This window comes from Heptranchias perlo, chromosome 1 (genome assembly GCF_035084215.1).
Source record: "Heptranchias perlo isolate sHepPer1 chromosome 1, sHepPer1.hap1, whole genome shotgun sequence".
Classification (NCBI taxonomy): domain Eukaryota; kingdom Metazoa; phylum Chordata; class Chondrichthyes; order Hexanchiformes; family Hexanchidae; genus Heptranchias; species Heptranchias perlo.
In genome coordinates, this window is record NC_090325.1 from 55,730,847 (window position 1) to 55,750,198 (window position 19,352).

The 19,352-nt window shown below is 40.7% G+C and overlaps 1 protein-coding gene across 3 annotated transcripts in view; it reads left to right on the plus strand.

Annotated features, from left to right (window-relative positions):
* Positions 1-19,352, plus strand: part of setbp1 (SET binding protein 1) — a 291,473-nt gene that overhangs the window by 216,725 nt on the left and 55,396 nt on the right. For all 3 annotated transcript variants that reach the window (XM_067985270.1, XM_067985278.1, XM_067985285.1), the window contains exon 3: positions 11,611-15,166. In XM_067985270.1, the coding sequence (XP_067841371.1) occupies positions 11,611-15,166 (3,556 nt within the window). The remainder of the gene's footprint in view (positions 1-11,610; positions 15,167-19,352) is intronic.

A 19,352-nucleotide genomic window follows, 5' to 3' on the forward strand; every position in this document is an offset into this window, starting at 1 on the left:
CATCCTCTTCAGAATTGTACCATTTAGTTTATATTGCCTCTCCTCGTTCTTCTTGCCAAAATGCATCACTTCACACTTCTCTGCGTTAAATTTCATCTGCCATGTGTCCGCCTGTTCCACCAGCCTGCTTACGTCCTCTTGAAATCTATTACTATCCTTCTCACTGTTTACTACACTTCCAAGTTTTGTGCCATCTGCAAATTTTGAAATTGTGCCCTGTACACCCAAGTCCAAGTCATTAATATATATCAAAAAAAGCAGTGGTCCTAGTACCGAACCCTGGGGAACACCACTGTATAACCTTCCTTCAGTCCAAAAAAAATGTTCACCACTACTCTCTGTTTCCTGTCACTTAGCCAATTTCGTATCCATGCTGCCTCTGCCCCTTTTATTCCACGGGCTTCAATTTTGATGACAAGCCTATTACGTGGTACTTTATCAAAAGTCTTTTTAAAGTCCATACACACATCAACCACATTGCCCTCATCAACCTTCTCTGTTAACTCAACAAAAAACTCAATCAAGTTAGTTAATCTCGATTTGCCTTTACCAAATCCGTGCTGGCTTTCCTTTATTAATCCACACTTGTCCGAGTGACTATTAATTTTATCCCGGATTATCGTTTCTAAAAGCTTCCCCACTGCCAAGGTTAAACTGATTGGCCTGTAGTTGCTGAGTTTATACTGACACCCTTTTTTGAACAAGGGTGTAACATTTACAATTCTCCAGTCGTCATGCACCACCCCCATATCTAAGGAGGATTGGTAGATTATGGCCAGCACCTCTGCAATTTCCACCCTTACTTCCCTCAGCAACCTAGGGCAATTGACCCTCCTCCAATTAAGTATTTTTACTCTAGATTGCTCCTTGTCCTTTTCCATAACTAATCTAAACCTTATAATACTATGATCACTGTTCCCTAAATGTCCCCCCACTGAGACTTGTTCCACTTGAACTACCTCATTCCCCAGAACCAGATCCAGCAATGCCTCCTTTCTCGTTGGGCCAGAAACATACCGATCAAGAAAGTTCTCCTGAACACGCTTCAGAAATTCCTCCCCCTCTTTACGCTTTACACTATTACTATCCCAATCTATATTAGGATAGTTGAAGTCCCACATCATCACTACTCTATAGTTCTTGCACCTCTCTGTAATTTCCCTGAAAATTTGCTCCTCTATATGCTTCCCACTAATTGGTGGTCTATAGAATACACCCAGTAGTGTAATGCGTCTCTATTGTTTTTTAAGTCAAACCGAATAGATTCTGTTCTTGATCCTCCAGGACATTCTCGCTCTCCAGCACTGCAATATTCTTCTTAATCAATACTGCCAACCGCCCCCCCCACCTTTCTCCTTCCCTATCTTTCCTGAACACCTTGTATTCAGGAACATTTAGTACCCAATCCTGCCCTTTTTTGAGCAACGTCTACATTATTACCACAGCATCATATTCCCATGTAGCTATTTGCGCCTGCAGCTCACCAGCCTCTTTAACATGCTTCGCGTGTTTACACGTGCACTCTAAACCTATATTAGACCATTCCGTACTCTCTCTTAGTCTGATCCCATCTTATACTGTGCTATTTCTTACTCTAGTGCTATCTGTCTCTCCTAATCCTTTGTGCACCTTGCTTCTCCTTTCTAATGCTACATCCTGATGCCCATCCCCCTGCCAAATTAGTTTAAACCTTCCCCCACAGCACTAGTGAACCTCCCGGGAGGGCATTGGTCCCAGCTCTGTTGAGGTGTAACCCCTCCAGCTTGAACAGGTCTCTCCTGCCCCACAACTGGTCCCAATGCCCCAAGAATCTGAAGCCCTCCCTCTTGTACCGTGTCTCTAGCCACGCACTAACCTGCCTTATCTTCCTATTTCTGTACTCACTAGCACGTGACATTGGGAGTAATCCAGAGATTACTACCTTTTGAGGTCCTGCTTTTCAACTTTCTCCCTAGCTCCTGAAATTCTGACAGCAGGACCCCATTCCTTTTCTTTCCTATGTCGTTGGTAGCCACATGGACCACAACTTCTGGCTGTTCCCCTTCCACCCGCAGAATGTTCTGCACCCTCTCTGTGATGTCGTTTACCCTGGCACCAGGGAGGCAACACACCATGCGGGACGACCGCCTGTCTGTCCCCCTGACTATCGAATCCCTTTTAACTACTGCATTTCTACACTTCACTGTGCCCCCCTGTGCAGTCCTTTGCTCCATGGTGCCATGCTCAGGACTGCACCCCTTCGAGGTGTCGTCACCCTCACTGGTATTCGCCACACACCCAGAAGATTCCTGCACTGCCTGCCTCTTCCTACCCTTTCACTTGCTATCCTGAACTCTCTGTGGCTGCGGGGTGACCACCTCCTGGAACGTATGATCCAGGAAAGCTTCAGCCTCCCTTATGCTCTGCATTATTGCCACAACATCATACTCTCATGTAGCTGCTCCTTGCTAGTCTCCCATCCTTCATCCTCTGTAAACTAACATGATGCAGATACAGAACATTTTGAAATCATTCAGCAAGTCAGTCAGCATCTTTGGAGAGAACAGACAAGTTAACATTTCAGCTGTAGACCCTTTGCATTTTCTATACTACAGTGATGCTGCCCCCCCCCCCCCCCCCCGACTTTGGCAGCAGTGCTGTAATATGAAGCGAGTTTATCATAGAAACTTAACGGCACAGAAGGAGGCAATTCGGTCCATCGTGTCTGTGCCGGCCGAAAAAGAGCTAACATGCCTAATCCCACTTTCCAGCGCTTGATCCTTTTAGGTTTTGCAGCCATGTAGGTTATGGCACTTCAAGTGCATATCCAAGTACTTATTTAAATGTGATGAGGGTTTCTGCCTCTACTACCCTTTCAGGCGGTGAGTTCCAGACCCCCACCACCGAAAACATTTGTCCTCAGCTCCCTTCTAATCCTTCTACCAATTAATTTTAAATTTTATGCCCCCTGGTTATTGACCTCTCTGCTAAGGGAAATAGGTCCTTCCTATCCAATCTATCTAGGACCCTCATAATTTTGTACACCTCAATTAAATCTCCCCTCAGCCTCCTCTGTTCCAAAGAAAACAACCCCAGCCTATCCAATCTTTCATCATAGCTAAAATTCTCCAGTCCTGGCAACATCCTCGTAAATCTCCTCTGTACCCTCCCTAGTGCAATCACATCTTTCCTGTAATGTGGTGACCAGAACTGTACGCAGTACTCAAGCTGTGGCCTACTAGTGTTTGATATAGTTCTAGCATAACCTCCCTGCTCTTCTCTGTTTGGCTAATAAAGGAAAGTATCCCATATGCCTTCTTAACCACCTTATCTACCTGTCCTGCTATCTTCAGGGATCTGTTTACATGCACTCCAAGATCCCTCTGTTCCTCTACAACTCTCAGTATCCTCCCATTTATTGTGTACACCCTTGCCTTGTTTGCCCTTCCCAAATGCATTACCTCACACTTCTCCGGATTGAATTTCATTTGCCACTTTTCTGCCCACCTGACCAGTCCATTGATATCTTCCTGAAGTCTACAGCTTTCTTCCTTACTATTAACCACACGGCTAATTTTTGTATCATCTGCAAACTTCTTAATCATGTCCCCTACATTTAAGTCTAAATCATTAATATATATCACAAAAAGCAAAGGATCTAGTACTGAGCCCTGCGGAAAACCAATGGAAACAGCCTTCCAGTCATACAAACACCCATCAACCATTACACTTTGCTTCTAGCCACTGAACCAATTTTAGATCCAGCTTGCCACTTTCCTTTGGATCCCATGGGCTTTGACTTTTTTGAATAGTCTGCTATATGGGACCTTGTCAATAGCTTTGCTAAAATCCATGCAGACTACATCAAATACGCTACCCTCATCGACCCTCCTTGTTACCACCTCAAAAAATTCAATCAAGTTAGTCAGACACGACCTTCCCTTAACAAATCCATGCTGACTGTCCTTGATTAATCTGTTTATATGAGTACGCTGTGTGTAAAACTGAAGCTCCCGTACATTCAACACATTCTCGCTAATATTGCAGAACTCCACAGCATACTGGAAACTTAGATATCTTCTCAATGTGATGCAGTAAAATCACAGTCCCATGCAGCACTTTTCTAACGATCTGGCTGGTGCCCTTTCATGTAAGTTTCTGTTATAATGGCCACTTCTACATAATTAGTGTTGGTTAAAAAAAATATCATGCCAATACTGTCCCAGTTTTCTTTTTAATACATTCTTCTTCCACTTTATATCAAAATGGATCAGGAAACTTTTTTTTACCTGTTTGTACTTAAGGTGCGAGCGAGACCTTAAATCTAGGCCAGAATATTACAGTCGACTTTCCATTCAGCATTCTTTTTAAGTTCCGCACTTGGGAGGTTAAACATTAAAAGGTTATTGCTTCATGCACATTTTTCAAAGAAAGGTCACTTACACAAATGCCACTGGCAACAGTTTGACAGCGCTTTGAGTTTTTATGCCTGAGCCGATAATACGATTTGTGTTTTCTGTGTCCCACAAAGAGAAAGTGGATCAAATCATATTGTTTTGTGGCCTAGTTCTGTTTTTAATCGGGGGAGCTACTGGTGGCTTTGAAACTGTTGTAAACAGTGCATAATTAGGTCATTCATTCACACTGATGTTCACTGGCTTAAGAAACCAATCTAAGTGCACGTTAAACTGAATCACAGGGGTGTCAGTCAGCGGCTTTCCTGAGAGCTTTGCAATACCAGTGCAGGTGTAAGCGGTCAAGCAATTATACCTGCATTACATCCGAGAGCAAAAAAAAACATTATTTTCACCTTGGAATTCTGGCACTAAAGTAGCACCTGAATTAAAATTTGATTTGCAGTGATCAGTGATAGTGAATCAGCAGCATTTGGGGGTGCAACAGGGAGCTGTAGCCACTTCCTGCCCATTGAAGTACATAGTGGTTTTTGTATGCAGTTCCTTTTGTAAATAAATAGGGGCACTTTTATATGAATCCTGTTACATTAGGGAAATGAATCTAGTTTCATTGGATTTTGGTATGAAAGTTAGGTTTTTAAAAAAATGTGGCATAGTACCTTGCTGTGTCGTACTAGACCTTTAATTGTGCCACATAAAATTGAGATGTAAGAAATGCTGACCCATTCTATATCCTGCCAATATTTTAATGTACCACACTAATATTTTCTAGCAACACAATTTTTTTCCTCTTTCTGCTGCTGGTAATAACTCTTTAATTGCATTGACGTAAAGTACAAAATGGCTTTTTGTGTTAATACATAATGTGTTGGCATCAGTGTCGAAAATGAGATGTCTAAATGTGTAATGTATCGGATTTTCATTTTTTCAATGGAAGACAAAAAGCAAGACGAATTCTCTACGAACAGGATAGTTTTGAATGCAAAGTGTTGTGCGTCCTCCCTGTTTCAAAGCTCCAATGTAGTTACTGTTTCATTAAAAATAGGACGGCAGTATAAATAAAACAGCAGGCTTGTCTACCAATTAACTTGGTGGTCCTGTCCGAATGAGTCTTGTAGTGGTGACAAAAGATGCTCAGCTTTTAGGCTTCAGATGTCATTTGTAATCATTTTTCTGTGTGGTTTGGAGACCTGAAACAGAGCTGGTATAATTCAGTCCACTCAACTACAGCAGATAGACGGTTCAACCATACAACTGCATCGCTGTGACCCTTGTGAGCGTGCAGGCATTTTTATTGGCCCTATTACAGCTTTTCTGACATGTACTGCATGCTAAGTGTGAGAGTTAAGGGGTGGTGGGGGAGGAGTAGGGGAGCCAGAGTGCCGCAGGAGCTTGTCGTATTCAGGAATAATGAGACCGCTGGAAGATGACTAGCTGCATTTGTAATAAATCTGCTTTTCTCAGTTTCTCTGGGAGATTTCATCAGTTTAAGAGCTCCACTGATTTGCTGGAACAGCCACTAGTTTTTGTTCTGTGTTTACTTTCTGAAGACAAACCCAAGGTGATGGCTTAGGCCTAATCACCTGGTTTCTGTTTCATTGCCTTTCTCCGCCCCCCCAACACACACTCATTGCATTCAGCTTAGACTGCGTCGCCATTGCAGGGTGTTTCCAAATCAATTCCTGATATTTGCAGCTGCATCTGTGGCTTGAGATGCCTTGAAATGATGCCACAAGGGAGAAAACGCAGTAAAAACAGCTATGGCAGAATTAGTGACGTGCAGTTCACTCTACATGTTGGCTGACTTCACATATAACTACCTATTTTTATGTCAGTGAGAGGCCAGACTTGGAATATTTGTTATCAAATGTTTGATACAGTATTCTCCAGGCTGTCAGCAGTCCTTTAAGTAGCAGTTATAATTTCAACTGCTAAAGGTTAACAGTTAAGATTGTTTTAATACAAAAAATGTGCAAAATAAAGATCTTTTTAAAATTTAACTTTTTGAAACTTTCAATACAATATACTTTCATTGAGGGAAAATATTACATAAGAAATAAAAAAGAAAACGTGTATTTGGCATAAATACTTGATCTAAAGTTTGAAGATTGGGACAAATATAAAATATTTTGAACAGTAAAGGGAATGCTGCAAATCTCGTATAAAACAGAAATGCTGTAAATGCACAGCAGGTCCATCAATGTCCAGAAAGAGGATGACAGGTTTCCATTTCAGTGGCAAGCAGTCATCAGAAAATATTGGCAAATCATTCTGCTTGTAGTATTTTTGATTTGAGATTTGATTTTTATATGTGGCATGGCGTGATCTATCGGTCCTTTTTTTGAAAAGGGGGTTAGTTCCCTGGAGATGAGATGAGTGTTTTGCTGTAGACCAGGCCACAGTCACTAATGTTACTAATTTTTAAAAACAAATTCACTGATGGAAGGATTTGAACATCTGACTGCTTTCAATTTGACTTCACATGGAGAGCATGTTGTAATTAACCTAGAAGAACAATCAGCAATGTATGTTGTTTTAAGTTTTGAATTTATTAGAATATGCAAATGAATAGAACAATGGCTCAGATGTTTGAGAATCGCAGCAGGAAGCAATTAAAGACGCGCTAACCAGCTGCTTATCTCAATACACGCGGCCTCTTAATAAAAGATTCCGCTTGAGAAATAAACTGCTCAGATGGAAGTGTGGCTGATTCACGGAGTGTAGTTTAAAAAAAATCTCTTGTGAGTTTAACAGGAGTCAAATACTACCTGTTAGTTGATCCTGGTGTCCTGATCAAGATCAAAATGCTGTAACTGCATTTTACAGCTGGGCACCAAGTAACTGTTCCAGGTTTTCTCCAGTTAGTGCCGATGCAAAGCTTGATCTGTTCAACATACAAGTCACAGCTCCTATGATGATCTTGTGGGTAAGATCATTGCCTGATGTGGTACTAAGCCATTCAGGTCAAGCACGTCCCACATTTGATCCCTGTCTGTGCTTTGTAAGCTGATCTACAGTTAGCTTCACCACCTCTGGGTTAGGAGGAGGAAAATCAGCCTCGGACCCTGGTCGCTATCTAGTGACCCTTATGTAAAAGACCGTCTGTGTGTATGTTTGGTATGAATTGGATTGGGTACCAACTGTAATTTAATCTGTGATTGTCAAGCTTCATCGTGAAGAATAACTACTTGGTTGAGTGCAGGTAGCACCTGTGGAACTGTGCACCTGTATGAATCAGCACCCTCAGGCAAAGAAAAAGAGAAGTTAGGGGGAAAATTACAACTAGCTTAATTCTAACTTTTGATGGGGTTAACAAGAGGGACAGATAGGAGTATGCCGATAGCTGGCATAGTGGCAAGTGCCGCTGGAGTACCACTGTTTTGTGGTATGTGTGTCTCAAGGGAATAATGCTACTTGCCTGGGATTCTGTTTTGAGATTTAAAAACCATATTAATACTTTCTTCCTCCAACTTGGGCAATCTTAGAAATGGTATGGCTCTGGAGTACAAAATCCAGGAACATTATGACATCAGATTTTGCTGCAGCATTGAAACCTACACTAAGTACACTCCAAAGTGAAACTAGTGTTGTAAACAAGACTAGGCTTTCAGTTCAAGTAGCTTACACAATTTATCTCTTAGATTTGAGGAACAAATACTCTGCTTCTATCCCCTTTTAATGGCCTTATACTTACCATGCCAATTCTGTAGCATCAAATCTTCCATGGACAATCTATACTGGTAAGGGAGAGAATGCCATTCTGATCATTGTGTTTCCATCTGATCACTTTGTCCAACTCTCAGTTTACATTCCTTTATGCATTAGTGTCTCTCATCATTCCTCTCTGTGTAGCAGAAGAAAAATTTGGTTAAAACACACTGTAGGATATTGTGCGACAGTTATACTGTATCAATTTTGTTGAACAGCTTGCAAGTTTGCACATGCAGAGAGCTTTGCTTTGCTTGAACAGAGAGCAGTGTAAGTGTGTGCATAGCATAACTCCACACTGACAACTTGCACAATGCTGTAGAGTATTTTCAAATACACTTGTCTCTCCCTTTTATTTATTTTATTTTTTAATTCTATACAGTTACTTAGAAATTAAAACATGTAAACAGATCAATCAGCTATTTGATATTATTCTCCATGAGAGTAGTAGTCCTAATCCCATATGTTCACCTTGCCAGCGTATTCCTTTATTCCCCCTTTCCTTTAACCAACTATCTAACCTGTTCTTAAATGTTGATTTGGTCTCTGCTTTAATCACAATCTCTGATCGTGCATTCAACAGCCTCACAATCCTCTGTTTTAAAAAAAATTCTGTTCTAAATCTTACATTTAATCTTATATCTGTGTCCTTTCAGTCTAGATCCTCCAGTCACTGGAAACTGTCTGTTTCTATTTCTATCTACTCTATCCCATCCCTTCAGAATCTTAAACACCTCTATCATATCACCCCATAATCTCTTGCTTTTCCAACAAAAACACCACCAATTTTTCAAGGCCTCCTTTGCATTTGTATTTCCTCATACCAGGCAACATCCTGGTGAATCTGCTCTATTGCCGTAGCATCGTCCCTATAGTGTGCTGCCCAAAAATGCACACAATATACCAATTGTGGTCTTAGTAAGGTTTATATATGTTCCCCATTACATCTTGAGTTATATATTCTATATCTTGTCATAAACTTAATATTCCATTAGCTTTTTTTATAACTGTTTCCACTTGAGGTGCTGCTTTTAAAGTCTTATGAACCTGAATCCTTAAATCCCTCTGCTTTTCTACGTCATCCAACCTGCCCTCATTCAAAGTATAATTCTTACTTTTGTATCACCTCATATTGAATTGCTTTGCCCACTTTTTTGCCTATTCCACCACCTTACCAATTCTGCCATCTTAATAATATCCCCCTGCGACTTCCTTTAGTCCTCAGAGTTATTTGCTATGCCTCCTATTTCAGTACCAACAGCTAATTTGGACACCACTCTATCTAGCCCTTATATCTTAATCATGGATATACACATGAACAGAAGTGGTCCCTGAAAAGAACCTTGTGGGACAGTGCTACTCACTTCTAATCACTTTGAGAAACTACCCTTAACTTCTACTTTCTGCTTCCTCTCAGCTAACCAGTCTTTAATCCAATTTTCTGCCCTTTCCCTAATTTCATACCTCTTAATCTGCTCCAGTAGTCTCCTACGTGGTAACTTGTCAAGGCTGCAATGCAAAATTTTCTTCAGAAATTGTCAAATCTTATTGTAAATAATAATGCATTAAAAACAAAAGGCTATACTTTTCCCTTGATTTGCTAATGTTGGTGAAAAGGTGGCATGGTATAGAGTAAGTTTCCCCACTTTATAATCATGACAAGCATTAGCGAACAAAGAAATATGTACCCCAAATATGTTGGATGGTTTTTGGATAGATGAATAGAAATTAGTTGGAATGAGTCTACATGTCCAGGTGTTTAAAAGTAACAGAAGACTACATGGAAATTCTGACTAGTGGTTATGCCACGGTAGTACTTCCTTAGGGAGTTAGTCTCATTAACACTTGTAAAACCAGCAAGATTAGGAAGGCACTGGAGAGTATCTCCTGTACTTTTGTAAGTAATTTTAAACATAGTGTTACAAATATAATGGTGTGATACTATTCCTAAAAATGTAATGCAATAATGGTATTAAATGACTGTTATCATCTTACAAACGCCACTAGTATTAATCTTGGAGAATGCAACAATCTGTCACTGATCTTTGAGTGTAACTTAGGAAGTACACTTGTTCTAGATTTTTCTTTTTACACCTTTTGGATCTTTCTTTCGATTGGTAATGTTCATTCCTTTATATAGTTATTGTATCTGATGAAGAGTTGGTAATTTTGGACATAATGGTCTTTTCCTTTTCATAAGAAGTCTTGTATTTGCACATAGTTACTGCTTTAGCCGATCCCGCATTTTTATAAATCTTATATAGTTGCACCAAATTTATAGACTCCAAGCATAGTGACAAAACAAATTAGTTTCTTTTTATTTAGACTGCAATTTGTGATCCAAAAGAATTTAAATAACTTGAAACAATATCAAAATAACTTCTTTGTTGGATACTTCATCCAAGATACAGTAAATCCAGTGTTAGATTTAGCTGCACCCATATGTCAAGGGTATAATTGACATTGCACTTACAGATAATGTAAAACAGTTCAAAGCTATATAAACTGGACAACCTATTAATGTACAACAAAATAGCTGGTGCAGTACTAATTTTCTGCTAAAGTATATTAGTTTTAAACACTAAAGTGTATTTATAAAGTGCACTACAGAAATCCAGTGGCAGAAAATCCGTATTGTGCCAACTGTTTTCGGAGTCTGAATGCCACCCTAGGCCGAACAATGTGTATTGCTCCGTTTTGCAAAGCTAGTCTATTACCAACTGCAGGCAGCACATTCTGGCAGTTAACTCAAAAATTGGGTACACCATAGCAATGACAGGAGTGGTTTATACTATTTTTTTTAATGATATCTTGCATCATTAATCGTTCATGTCAATAATACAACAGTCAATATTGTTGGCAATTACTTGATTTTTTTTGACACTAGAAAATTTAGAAACATTTTGGAAATGGTTTAGCTCTAGAAATGTTTTATGCACCACTTTTTTAGATTATTTGTTTTCTTCCTTTTGGAGTCTTCCCCATGTTGTGCACCAACTGTAGCCAAGAAGGCTCCCAGGCCGTTAATGCCAATTCATGATCATCCATTAGGAAATGTGAAAGACTAGGTCACCCTTAATTGCTCTTTCATTTGTCCCCTTCCTCCAAATGTGGTAGCTGCCTCTCAGTGCATCTCTGTGATAACAGTACTGAGCTCGGAAAATTCCACTCTGGGGAATTGCCAGCACAACTCACGTGCTGTTACTGTGTGCCACACTGGGTTGTTGTGTCAACCTGCTGTGCTCCATCTCGCCATACTGGTTATATTTTTTAATCAAATAAAAGTACACATTGTACATAATAACCAGCACCAAAGGGTGAATTCTGCAAGAAACTTCTGAGTTTAGATGGCATTCATAAGCTGCTCAAGCTTCATGTCTTTTAGTTCCTGATGATGTCTGAACCTCTTAACTTAGATTGTGCTCATTCTCAGCGTGCTGTCATTATTCTATGTAATTCGTCACAGGAAAAGGTCAAGTTTACTAAAGGGTTGTTTTTCTTTTGACAGGGTCAAGCAAGGTCTCACAAGCAACCTGAAGTGCGATTCAGTGAAATTCCCTCAAGGTTACAACATGACTTCAGTGCTGACGGTGTGAAACCAAAGTACCAGGAGAGAGTTAATCAGATCCAGCTTGAATGGTCTGCAACTGCTGGAGTCTCCCCTACTTTTCAGAGTAATGCAGCAGATGTTGATGCTAGAAGGGAAGTAGCAAGCACTGCTAACACAAATTCCATTTCAGATCAATTCTGTGACTTTGCAAAATCACAACTGAACAGGTCTGTTCCTGGCTGTACCTGTAATCAGTTTATAAACAGTAATGTTGGACTGCCCATTGTTAATGCTAACCGGCTGGTGACTGCTAAATTGTCCCAGTCCATTGGTCACCCAGAACCCACAGTTATACAGACAAAATCAATGGACAAAAACAAAGAGCATTCAGAACCCACGGAACAGCCACGTGGGAGTGGGGCAGGAAAATCCTGCAGAAGAGACACCAAATGCTCTAAAAACCAGGTAGTGGACAGCTCTGCAGAGTGGGACAAAAATGATCAAAAGGGAACAGAGTTAGAATTTCATGGGACTGCAAAAGGCAAGAAAGACATTTTAGCAGGTCACAGTGCAAACACAGAGCCACTATCAAGATCATCTCCCTGTAGGCCCAGCACGATGAGTAGTCAAGAAAAGGATTCAAGTTCTGTAATGATTAGAATCCCAGTAAAACCACCAACTGCAGTGTCTACTGGCACCAGAACAAGAACAGGACGACTATCAAAAGCAATCTTGGATAAAAGCTTACAATCAGAACCAACGTGTGCTGAATCAAATGTTAAAAATGCTGATAATTGCAACTTTCCCAATGCTGGAGACGCTGTAAGTAACAGTAGGAGCCAGGTTAGCAGCAAGGTCATCAAGCAGCAAAGTAGAAGTGTGCAGAAGGAACTCGGTCAAATCAATCTAGCAGTGGGGAGAGCTGGTGAATTAGCTGACCTCTCAAATAGTGGAAGTAGGGTTAGGAAACCAACAGCGATATTGGCATCGCCTGTTTTCATAGATCCCACCAAAAACAGAAGAGGCTCGACAGAAATGAAGCATTCAAAACATTCAGCTAAAAACAGCACCATTTCTGCCAAATGTAAAACCTTAAGTCTTCTGAAGGAAAACAGTGTTGCGCAGGAAGAAAATACGGTTGTAGAGCCTCCTTCTGCCTATCCTATAACCCCAGCTAGTCCGCTGTATTCTAACACAGATAGTCTTACAGTCATTACTCCAGTGAAGAAGAAACGGGGAAGACCAAAGAAGCAGCCTTTACTTACTGTTGAGACTATACACGAAGGAACCGCCACTAGCCCAGTTAGCCCCATCTGTTGCGAGTCTCCCAATGGTAGTAAGAAAAAGAAGAAAAGAAAAAGCCCTGCTAAACTGATACAAATGGATTCCGTCACCTTGGAGCCTAATGATGTGGCATTTCCCAAAAAGGATGGGAAAATAAATCTCCTTGATAAGAAAACAATCAAAACCATCAATAAAATGAAAACCATTAAACGGAAGAATATTTTGAATCAAATTCTGTCTTATTCTAATAACACAGTACTAAAAAAGAAAGTACAGTCCTCCAGTGCTGTTTCAGCAATCTCGTCTGCCCTTGAGACCAAGTTAGGGAAACAGATCAATGTTAGCAAGAGAGGAACTATTTATATTGGCAAAAAAAGAGGAAGAAAACCAAAAGCCATGGTACAGTTGCAGCAAAACGGAAACAAAGGTGCTGAGAAGTATTCAAAGCCAATTTCTGCCCATTCAGAAAATCCGACTGTGCCTTTTGGTTCACAGCTGACTGGAGCAGTGTCACCAACCACTGCGCAACCATCACCTCTCCAGGTAGTGGGGCCTGCAGGAAACCTCAGTCCTGTCAGCAGTGAGACCAACTTATCTGAGTCAAAGGCAATGCCAAACCTTCAGCCAATTAGTGCACTTCCTACAAAAACCCCAAAAAGCTTGCATGCAAGCACTTGGAAGTTGTCCCCACCAAGGCTTCTGGCAAACTCTCCTTCTCATTTATCTGAGGCAGCTTCTTTAAAGGAGATTACACTGTCACCTATCAGTGAGTCACACAGCGAGGAAACAATACCTAGCGATAGTGGAATTGGAACAGACAATAACAGCACTTCTGATCAAGCAGAGAAGAGTACAGAATCACGCCGCAAATACTCCTTTGACTTTTGCACACTTGATCCCTCAGAAGGTGCAGCAGTGGATCCTGGTGCAAAAGGAAAACACGGTCACAGACAGAAGCACCTGCTTGTAGATGATTATCGTATTCATGAAAATATGAAGAAACAGAAGCATAGACGGAAGAGAAAAAGTCTGCAGATGCAGAGCAGAGATGACCTGCAGTTCATAGCAGATCTAGAAGAATTAATTGCAAAGTTCCAGGTATTTCGCATTTCTCACAGAAGCTACTCTTTTTATCCCGATAACCCATATCCCAGTATTTTTAGGGTTAACTTTGATCACTACTACCCTGTGCCATACATTCATTATGACCCATTACACTATCTTCGCCGGACAGCTGATCTTAAGTCTAAGAAAAGGCGTGGTAGACCTCCTAAAGCCCAAGAGACTATGACAAAGGTGCCTTTCTTACAGGGTTTTGGGTACCCATTACCCAGCGGGAGTTACTATGCACCCTATGGCATGCCTTATACATCAATGCCTATTGCTACTGGTATGATGAACCTTGGGTATTATGGGCAGTATTCAGCTCCTTTTTACTTGTCTCATGCACTTGGGTCATCAACTCCCTTCATGAGACCTACGATGCCTCCACCCCAGTACCATGCCAGCTCCCACTTAAAAATGCCAACCACTGCCAAACACAAGGTAAAACATGCCATGCATTTGCAGCCTTCGATAGGGATGGATTTAAATACCGTACAGCCTTCTTTAACATCACAAAGAGGTGGTGGTACTGGAATGCCCAGCAGCCGAATTCATAAGCGCAAACATAAGCACAAACATAAGCATCGAGACGACCGGCTCATTGGGTCACGAGAAGACCTAGGTGAGCTCTTTGGGCGTAAATCTGATTTTGCTAAAACTTTAGTACATCAGAAACTAGAAGGTTGTGACAAAGATCTTATATTGGGTGCTGACAAAGGAAAACATAAGGAGAAACTGAGACAGCAGCATGTTGAACCGATGCACACAGGACAAAAGGCCTCAAAGAACATCTTTGACCTGGACACCTCATCAAAATTAGCCTTTTCTGACTTCCCACAATGGACAAGGACTACAGAAAAAAATGATTCCATCAGTGAGTCAATTGATGCCTGTGTAAGGAGGTACACAAGCACTGAGACCCGAACAAGGCGGGAGACCTCCATGGACCTGTATGGGGATCTGCACTCTGCAAGCAGCATGACTGAAAAGAGGGAAAGTGAATTAAGTGGGAGTAGAAAAAGGCACTTTGAGGGTTTTGGATCATATCGGGAGAAGAATGGACCTGTGCTAAGGACCAACAGGAAAGACTGGGGGAAAAATCCATATAATAGCCCTGAAGCACCAGGTAAAAACATGATTTTTAAAAGAATATAATAGTTCTAAAGTGTGTATGTGGCATCATTTAGATCTTTTAAGGTGCAATATATGCACATACATACAACATGTGATCCGTGTGTTTGAACATACCTCCGTTAATCTACTTAATCTGATCTGCCAAATAGCAATCAAGGCTTCAGAATTATACTGTATTTTTCAATGCAGCATGTTAACCAGGACTTCCTCCAGCTTTGAAATAAAATTAGCCTTTTACTAGGGGAGCCCTAAAATTGTTAGCTACGATAATAGGGTATCAATTTTACTAACTTCCAACAGTCGATCTGATTATGATTGTGCAATCACTTTTGTTATGTTTTGCATTTCATTAAAGACATTGAAAATAATAATTTTATAATGACATGCAGTGGACTTGCAGGAATGGAATAAGATGTACCTGTACCTTTCAGTAAATTACCAGCATGTGGTACTTGAGAAGTGATATATGTATTTTTTAATAGATTTTTATCACAACTTTTAGCTTGGCAGAGCAATGCAGCTCTCACAACACCACTCTTTCAAACATCCCTAAGTGGTTTACATTTAGCTCCATGTCCTACAGGATGTAGGAGCTTGGGGCATGTTGATTGAGAGGCTGGTATTTGTGATAAATTCCATGCGGGAAAATTTTGTTTTATGGTCGATATTATTTAATAACTCATAGCATATCATAATTCCTTTGAGAGGTTTGTATTAATGTCTTCAGAAGTGCAAGGTAGGCTGAGCAAAAGTCTTCAGACCACAGAATATTGGCAAAACACTCTGTTCTGTCAGCAGAAATTCCATCCCACACAGAATTTGTCTTTTAATGTTTTCCAATGAGATTTAAATAACTACATACATCTTCTACCATCAATAAACATTGCACTTGAAGTTGAGTCTTTGTTGCACTTGAACTCCATAACCTTATTTTAAAAATATCCTTTGTAAACCTTTATTATATAAGATTAACAGCCATTTGATTTTTTTTACTCTAACTGAGATATTAGGGTGAAAAATTCATGTAAGGTGTACTTCTGTAGATAAATTTTGTACCTGAAGATTTAGGTATCAGATTTGGAGGAGGGGGGTTAAAACACCCTTGTTGACATTCTTTAGATCCCAGATTTTATTGCGTTTAAATAGGATGCTGTGTAACTGATTATCCCACTTACACCAGGCAATGACAAGTAAATTGCATTCAGTTTTAAAAATATAAATTGTCCTTGCCCGCTTTGAAAATTAGTAGGTTTTTATTTGTTTACGAGATGTGGGCAATGCTGGCAGGGCCACATTTTTTTGCCCATCCCGAGTTGCCCAGAGAAGGTGGTGGTGGGCTGCCTTCGTGAATCATTGCAGATCATGTTACAGCTTGTGCAGCATAATCTTCTCTGCAATCATGCATGTATGCCATAGACCCCAATGACGCACACCATTCCCTGGTTGAGATGTACATAAAAACAGTTTTGATTAACTAGTCCTCCCGTTTGTTTTTCTTCTCTGCTTTTCCATTTGGGGAAGTGGCTGGTATCCATTCAGTGCCTCGCTCTGATACCAAAACAGATTACAAGCTAAGTCATACATGGAATTGTGGATAAAACTAGCATCCCACCATTTTCATGCAGCACATTGGTGCAAGAATACACTGTCCCACTTTAACAGCTATAAAATGAGTACAAAGATAAGATTTATTTCATAGGAACAGGAGTAAGCCATTCAGCCCCTCAAGCCAGTTTTGACATTTAATTGGATCAGGGCTGGTCTGTACCTGAACTCCATTTACCCACCTTTGTTCCATTCTCCTTGAGACCCTTACCCAACAAAAATCTATTTGATCTCAGTCTTGAACATTTCCATTGACCCAGCATCCACAGTCGTTTGGGGGGGTAAGTTCTAGATTTCCACTAGCCTCTGTAAAACATAACAACAAGTGCTTCCTGATTTCACTCCTAAATGGCCTAGCTCTGATTTTAAGTAAGTCCTGATGTTCTGGATTCCCCCACCAGAGAACGTGGTTTCTCTGCATCCACCCACTCGAATCCCTTTATCATTTTAAAGACGTCGATTAGATCGCTTCTCAACCTTCTAAACTCAAGGAAGCGCAAGCCAGGTTTATGCAACCTGTACGCAGAATTTAATCCTTTGAGCACTGGTATCATTCTGGTGAATTTGGGCTGCACCTCTTCCAAGGACAATATATTTTTCCTGAGCTTTGGTATTCCAACTCGCTTGAGATAAAAGCCAACATTAGCCTTTTTGATTACTTTTTGTACCTCTGCACTAACGTTTACTGATTTGTGTACATAGACACCTAAATCTCATTGCTTCTCCACAGTTCCTAGTTTCTTACCATTAAGAAAATATTCCAATTTATCTTCCTTGGATCTAAAGTGCATGACCTCACACTTCCCTACATTGAACTCCATCTGCCCTAGTTTTGCCCACTCATTAGTCTGTCTTGGTAACTTCCTACTCCCATCCACACAACTTACTGTGCCTCCTAACTTAGTGTCGGTCTGAAAACTTTTTATACAACTCTCTATTCCTTCATCCAAGTCATTAATATATAGTGAAAAGCTGAGGCCCCAGTACAGATCGCCTGGGGAATACCACTTGACATATCTCGTCAATCAAAGAACGAACCCTTTATCCCTACTGTCTGTCTCCTACCTCCAAACTAATTACCGACCCATGTCAGAAGATTACCCCCAATTATGTGCGCTCTCATTTTTGCAAATAATCTCTTTTGCGGAACCTTATCAAATGCCTTCAGTAAGTCCATATAGGCAACATCCATAGATACTTTCTTATCTACCATGCTAGTGACCTCCTCAAAAAATTCAACTACATTAGTCAGACATGACCTATTCTTCACAAATCCATGCTGACGCTCTGATCAGCTCATACTTGTCCAAGTGCTAATTATGATTAATGCGTCTGCAGTTTCCTCACTTATTTATTTTAATACTCTGAGATGGAAACCTACAGGTCTTGATTTGTCAATCTTACCCCATTATTTTCTCCATTACCATTTTTTAAAACCTGTATTAAATCCACTAAGTTCTTCCCCATGACTTACTTTAAGGTTCCCTTGTACCGTTGATAACAGATATAAAGCATTCATTTAACAAGGTTCCACCATTTCCTTATTGTCCATTATATTTTTTTTTCATAGAATCATAGAAGTTACAACATGGAAACAGGCCCTTCGGCCCAACATGTCCATGTCGCCCAGTTTATACCACTAAGCTAGTCCCAATTGCCTGCACTTGGCCCATATCCCTCTATACCCATCTTACCCATGTAACTGTCCAAATGCTTTTTAAAAGACAAAATTGTACCCGCCTCTACTACTGCCTCTGGCAGCTCGTTCCAGACACTCACCGCCCTTTGAGTGAAAAAATTGCCCCTCTGGACCCTTTTGTATCTCTCCCCTCTCACCTTAAATCTATGCCCCCTCGTTATAGACTCCCCTACCTTTGGGAAAAGATTTTGACTATCGACCTTATCTATGCCCCTCATTATTTTATAGACTTCTATAAGATCACCCCTTAACCTCCTACTCTCCAGGGAAAAAAGTCCCAGTCTGTCTAACCTCTCCCTATAAGTCAAACCATCAAGTCCCGGTAGCATCCTAGTAAATCTTTTCTGCACTCTTTCTAGTTTAATAATATCCTTTCTATAATAGGGTGACCAGAACTGTACACAGTACTCCAAGTGTGGCCTCACCAATGCCCTGTACAACTTCAACAAGACATCCCAACTCCTGCATTCAATGTTCTGACCAATGAAACCAAGCATGCCGAATGCCTTCTTCACCACCCTATCCACCTGTGACTCCACTTTCAAGGAGCTATGAATCTGTACTCCCAGATCTCTTTGTTCTATAACTCTCCCCAACGCCCTACCATTAACGGAGTAGGTCCTGGCCCGATTCGATCTACCAAAATGCATCACCTCACATTTATCTAAATTAAACTCCATCTGCCATTCATCGGCCCACTGGCCCAATTGATCAAGATCCCGTTGCAATCCCAGATAACCTTCTTCACTGTCCACAATGCCACCAATCTTGGTGTCATCTGCAAACTTACTAACCATGCCTCCTAAATTCTCATCCAAATCATTAATATAAATAACAAATAACAGCGGACCCAGCACCGATCCCTGAGGCACAC